At 59.9% G+C, this 5,127-nt stretch overlaps 1 protein-coding gene across 1 annotated transcript in view; it reads left to right on the plus strand.

Annotated features, from left to right (window-relative positions):
• Positions 1 to 5,127, plus strand: part of ASAP3 (ArfGAP with SH3 domain, ankyrin repeat and PH domain 3) — a 15,356-nt gene that overhangs the window by 5,697 nt on the left and 4,532 nt on the right. The window contains exons 6-13 of the mRNA XM_019471236.1: positions 1,279 to 1,364; positions 2,171 to 2,246; positions 2,379 to 2,465; positions 2,783 to 2,892; positions 3,824 to 3,893; positions 4,398 to 4,485; positions 4,902 to 4,950; positions 5,046 to 5,124. Coding sequence (XP_019326781.1) covers positions 1,279 to 1,364; positions 2,171 to 2,246; positions 2,379 to 2,465; positions 2,783 to 2,892; positions 3,824 to 3,893; positions 4,398 to 4,485; positions 4,902 to 4,950; positions 5,046 to 5,124 — 645 coding nt within the window. The remainder of the gene's footprint in view (positions 1 to 1,278; positions 1,365 to 2,170; positions 2,247 to 2,378; positions 2,466 to 2,782; positions 2,893 to 3,823; positions 3,894 to 4,397; positions 4,486 to 4,901; positions 4,951 to 5,045; positions 5,125 to 5,127) is intronic.

Here is a 5,127-nt window from a genome sequence, read left to right on the forward strand (position 1 = left end):
TGGGGGGGGGGCAGCTTTTCTAGGGGGCTGGCCGGGGCTGGGATGTGTGTTGCGTGTAGGTTTATAGGTGGCTGGTATTTGCTGCTTCCTGGGGTGGGGGCACGGTCCGATTTCACCCCGGGGGTGATGTGTGGGGTGGTTGCATCTCCCCATCGTGGGCCATCTCGCACCCTTGGGTGCCGGGGGGTGGACGGATGCAGCTGGACCCGGACCCAGGCGGTGCTGGGAGCATCCCTTTGCTCGTGGGTCTCAGCCAGCGCTGGCCGGGACTCTCCACGCCCACCCGCACCCTGGGGCGTGGGTGGCAGGGCAGGGAAGTCCCGTGGGAGCTGGGCACGCATGGCCTTTTCCAGCTGGGACTTTGTTCAGGGGGTGCGGTCGATGCCGGACACCCCAGGGCTCTGTGTTGGATGCCACGATGGCTTTGCATCTCCAGCTTGCACGGAGCAATTTAACAACACGCCACCCCCCAGCCCAGTCCAGGTGAGCCCTTGCTGGGCAGGGGTGTCCAGAGTGCCTGGGGCACCGGGAGGCTCCATCCTGGGGGCTCTATCCCGCCATGGTGCTTCCCCACCATGGAAAGTCTCCGGAGCTCAGGGCTGCCTTCCCCTCCCCTTGCCTCCTGCTCAAAACCATCCTCCAGCAGCTGTGCCGGCCTGGAGAGGAGCTCGCAGGGGGAAATCTCTTCCACCACCCCCCCTCCCCTATTTTGCTCGGGGTGAGCAAGGCTCCGGGTCTTTTCTTCCTGCAGCTGACGGATGGGTTTGATGTATCAAGCTGAAATTCCCCGTCCCGCAGGACACCTCCGTGAGGACTGCGGACCTCCAGGGCTGATGTGCCGCAGGCGCTCACTGCTTGCAATCTGATTTTTTGAGAGCAAAGGGGTCATGTCTTAAAAAACATTTGGGCTATTTTTTTTTGTTTTTTTTTTTTTTTTTCTTCGCGAGCTGCCTTGGGTTTTGGTTATTTATTAACTCCAGAAGTAATGAGCAGCGGGAGAAGCATGCTCGGCTGGAAACCCCGGGGGCCTGCCTCGGTCCTTGAACTTTTCAGGGCTTGGAGGACTTCCAGAGCCAGGTTTTCTGAGGGTGGTCCCCAGCGAGCTGCCTTCAAATCCAACGTCGTGACTCGACTTCTTGAAACCCAGCCAGCGTTTTAACCCTCCTCCTCGCACGGGGAAGGGAGGTGAGGGCTGGGCAGGCTCTTGCTCTTTCCTCCGGGATATTTTCAGCCGGTCCTCGTCTCCGTCACCTAACTGGGTGTCTTCTCCTCCTCCAGTACCTGCTGAAAGCCAGCGAGTCTCAGATGAAGCAGGGACCAGATTTTCTGCAGAGCCTCATCAAGTTTTTCCACGCTCAGCACAAGTAGGTCTTGCCTGGGTCAGGGGGGCTCATCCCCCAGGGTCGGTCATCGCCCCTGGGAGGTCACACGAGGGTCTGGGGGCACCTTCTGCCGTCCCAGCTCCATAGAGCTGTTGGTGAAGGTGTTGGGCAGAGCCCGTCGCCCTCCGGTTGCATCCGGGGAGTTGACACGTGCTTCGTTGGCTTGAGGAGCTGTAAACGTGTCCGTGGGGGCTGGGGGAAGGGGGTTGGCGCAGGATATATCCGATGATTTGGTTTCTGGATAGATTTCCAGGGATGAGTTCAGCCGAGCGGCTCCGCCGTTAGCCGTGGGGCTCGTAACGAGGGTGTTTGGAGCAAGGATTTAACATCCCCTCGCCTTTCCCGTTGCTCCATGAGGCTGGAGTAGCAGCGTGTGGGTGTCGTGTCATCCCCTGCAGCTCTCGAGTGGGGAAACTGAGGCAGGGAGGGGGCAGTCGCGTTGGCCAAGAACATGACCTCAACTGGGGCTGTGATCCAGCCAGATCCCCAGGATCTGGCTTCCAGCAGGGCTGGTCCCCAGTGAGATGAGCTTGCATCGAACAAGAGGCCAATCCTGCATACCAAATATTTGGGGTATCCAAGACCCCATGGGCTGGGCTTGGCCTTTGGTGGGGGTCTCTCCACGTCCTAGCAGCAGGGGAACCACAAAGCAAGAGCAGCTTCCCAGGGGGGTTGCTATGGTCTCCTGCCACGTTTTCTCTAAAAAAACCTCTTTTTTTTTTTTTTTTTTTTTTTCCTTCCCTCCATCCTCCCCATCTGCATCTTAATCACATTAAATAAATGCCCAGTTTCTTCCAAGACGGCTGGAAGGCTGCCCAGAACCTCTACCCCTTCATTGAGAAGCTCGCTGTGTCCCTCCACGCGGTAAGTCCCTCAGCCTGCCATCCAACATCGCTTGGATGTGTCCCCCGAGATGCCACCACCCCCCGCCCCGTGCCAGCCCCTGAGAACGCCCGCATTCAGCGCAGCAGTGAGGGCAGCTGCCCCCCTTTCCAGCTCCACCAAACGCAAGAGGAGGAGGTGAAGCAGCTCACGCAGACCCGCGATTCCCTCCGCAGCATCCTGCAGCTGGAGAGCAAGGAGGTGAGACCCCGGGATGGGCAGGGGAGAGCCGGGAAGGAGGGTCAGGAGGGTGCTGGGTGCTAAGGAGGGGTGAGTGCCCAGGGGTTAGCTTGGGGATGGGGAGCAGCAGGGAAAGGGGAGCTGGGGACCAAAGGGGACATCCGTGGGAGCAGAGCAGGAGACCTGGGAGATGCTCGGAGGCTGGGAGAGGACGGGGGTCTCTGGCACCCCGATGGACACTGCGCCCACATAAGGACGAGGTCACTTGGGGGCAGCAGCCACCTCTGCACCTCTCACTTTGCTTTTTAAATGCTTTTTTTTTCCCCTGGTGAGCTCAGGAAAACCTGAGCAGGAAGAACTCTGGCAGCGGCTACAGCATCCACCAGCACCAAGGGAACAAGCAGTATGGGACGGAGAAGTCGGGATTTCTGTACAAGAAGAGCGATGGGTGAGGATGAGTGTTATTTGCCCGGAGAGCTCCCGGCTCCATCCCAGCGTTGCTGTGAGCTGGGAGAGCGCCGTGCTCATGGGAGGCCGCAGAGCGGGGACATCCCAAGGTGGAACTGTTTGGGTGAGGTTTTTGGTCGCTGTTAGACAGGTCTTCGGGTGCAATCGGTCCCGCCTGGTCTTAAGCATCCATCAATGCTTGGAGAATGGGATTTTTTTTTCCCCAGGCTGGGGGGAGACCTGAGAGCTGGCGGTCAGGGGTTGGTGGGTCTCCAACTGCAGTTGGGGAAGGAGGAGGTTTGGAGGTGGTGCAGGGGACCTTCCCCCACGATGGTTTGGCATCATCGGCCCAGTTCTTACGTGAAGGCCCCCAGTAGGCTCTGATGCCCAGGGTGCTTCTCCTGTGATGCTCTCCTGGGTGGCTGGCTGGGCACAGCGGCTGGTGCTGCGTGGGTGTAGTGTCCTTGGATGTGGGTCTCCAGGAACAGCCGCCCAGTGTCAAGTTCACAGTGAAGAGCTGTGAGCTGTGTGGCTGACGGGAGAGGAAGAAATTCCTTGTTTCTTGGGCGTGGAGGGAGAAAGGATCCTGGTGGGATCATCTAGGGCGAAAAATAAAATCCTCAGAGCCCCAAAGAGGAGGTCTTCACCTTCTCAGTGGACCTCTGGGTGATGGGCACCAGGTTTTGAGCGGGTGGTTATGTGCTTTGCTGAACTGGGGCTACCAGATCTGTGATGCTGTTGGCCAGCACGGCCCGTGGCCAGCCCGCTCAGCGGGACATTTTGTGCGCTGTGAGCTACAGGAAGCACAACCCTTCGTCCAGAAAGCCGTCAGGCCTCCGCCGAGGGCTGCCGTGGGTGGTTTGGGAGGCGGATGGATGTGGGCCATCAGGGCTGTGCGACGCGTCCTCACTCCTCCTCTTCCTCCTCCTCAGGATCCGCAAAGTATGGCAGAAGAGGAAGTGCGGCGTGAAGTATGGCTGTCTGACCATCTCCCACAGCACGGTGAGGAGCAGCGGGGGGCTGCAGCCCTGACCCTTGAGGTCACCCTTTGAGTGCCGGTGTCCGTTGGATTTCACGTTTAGTTTTGCCCAAACTGGTCACAAATTTGCCTGGCTTAAAATTTAGCGCGAGCTGGGACTGGACGTACTAAGTGGGGTCCTCCACGTTTGAGAGGTGTCAAGGGGAGGGGACGGTGGGTTTGGCTGGGGCAGCGAGATGGGCGTTGAGGGTCCAGACAAGGCCAAAGGGGCCGGGGTGTGCTGCCGCCCCCTGGCGGTGGAGGCCCAGAACTGCAACGGGGACAGAGGACGTGGCTCAGGGACGTCTCCGAGCCCCGTTCTCCTGCAAAGGGGCCAAGTTCTCCTGCGCTTGCCTGGTTATCCCAAGAGGGACCATCTGGGGGTGGTGGTTGTCCCACCGGAGTTGCCATCGGAGCTACGTGCTTGGTGATGCACATCCCGCCCCTCCCCAGTCCTTTATCCCGCCTCTTGTCCTCACACCCTGCAGATAAACCGTCCCCCCGTCAAGCTGAACCTCCTCACCTGCCAAGTGCGGCCCCACGCCGAGGAGAAGAAATGCTTCGACCTGGTGACGCGTGAGTGCCGGGAGCGGGATGCCGTGGCTGGGGTGGGTGTGTTTGACCCGGAGGTGGCCAAGCTGCGGATGGGAACTCCCTTTTTGGAGGAGAGCATCCCGAGCGGGTTTTCCCAGCGGCCGGCTGGCCCTCCGCCAGCCCTGCCACGACACCTGGGCACCCTTTGCCCTTTTAATCCGGCTCTGGGCATCTCCCTGGCTGCCTTTACGGAGGAAGGACTGACTTCTCCAAGGAGATCTAGCAAGCTCAAGACAAAAAGAGGTCGCGACAGGGCTTGGGTGATGGATGAGTGGCGTGCAGTGATTTTATTTGGTTTTAAAGTAGCCCCTTTGGAGTACTTTCAGCCCCTTCCTGCGGTCTTGGGCATCCCTGAATCCCCCCCACTCACGTTCTCCCCCCTCTCCCCATCCCTGCAGACAACAGGACGTATCACTTCCAAGCGGAGGACGAGCAGGAGTGCGTTGTGTAAGTGCCGCAGCCCGTCCCCACTCCTTGCGGTGCTGGATCCTCCTCCTCCTCCTCCTCCTCCTCCTCCTGACCTGGGCTCCCCCCCTGCCCAGATGGGTCTCGGTGCTGCAGAACAGCAAGGACGAAGCCCTGAGCAACGCCTTCAAGGGGGAGCCCAACGGCGGCGGGGCGGCG

Source organism: Aptenodytes forsteri, unplaced genomic scaffold (genome assembly GCF_000699145.1).
Source record: "Aptenodytes forsteri isolate BGI_AS27 unplaced genomic scaffold, ASM69914v1 Scaffold321, whole genome shotgun sequence".
NCBI lineage: Eukaryota > Metazoa > Chordata > Aves > Sphenisciformes > Spheniscidae > Aptenodytes > Aptenodytes forsteri.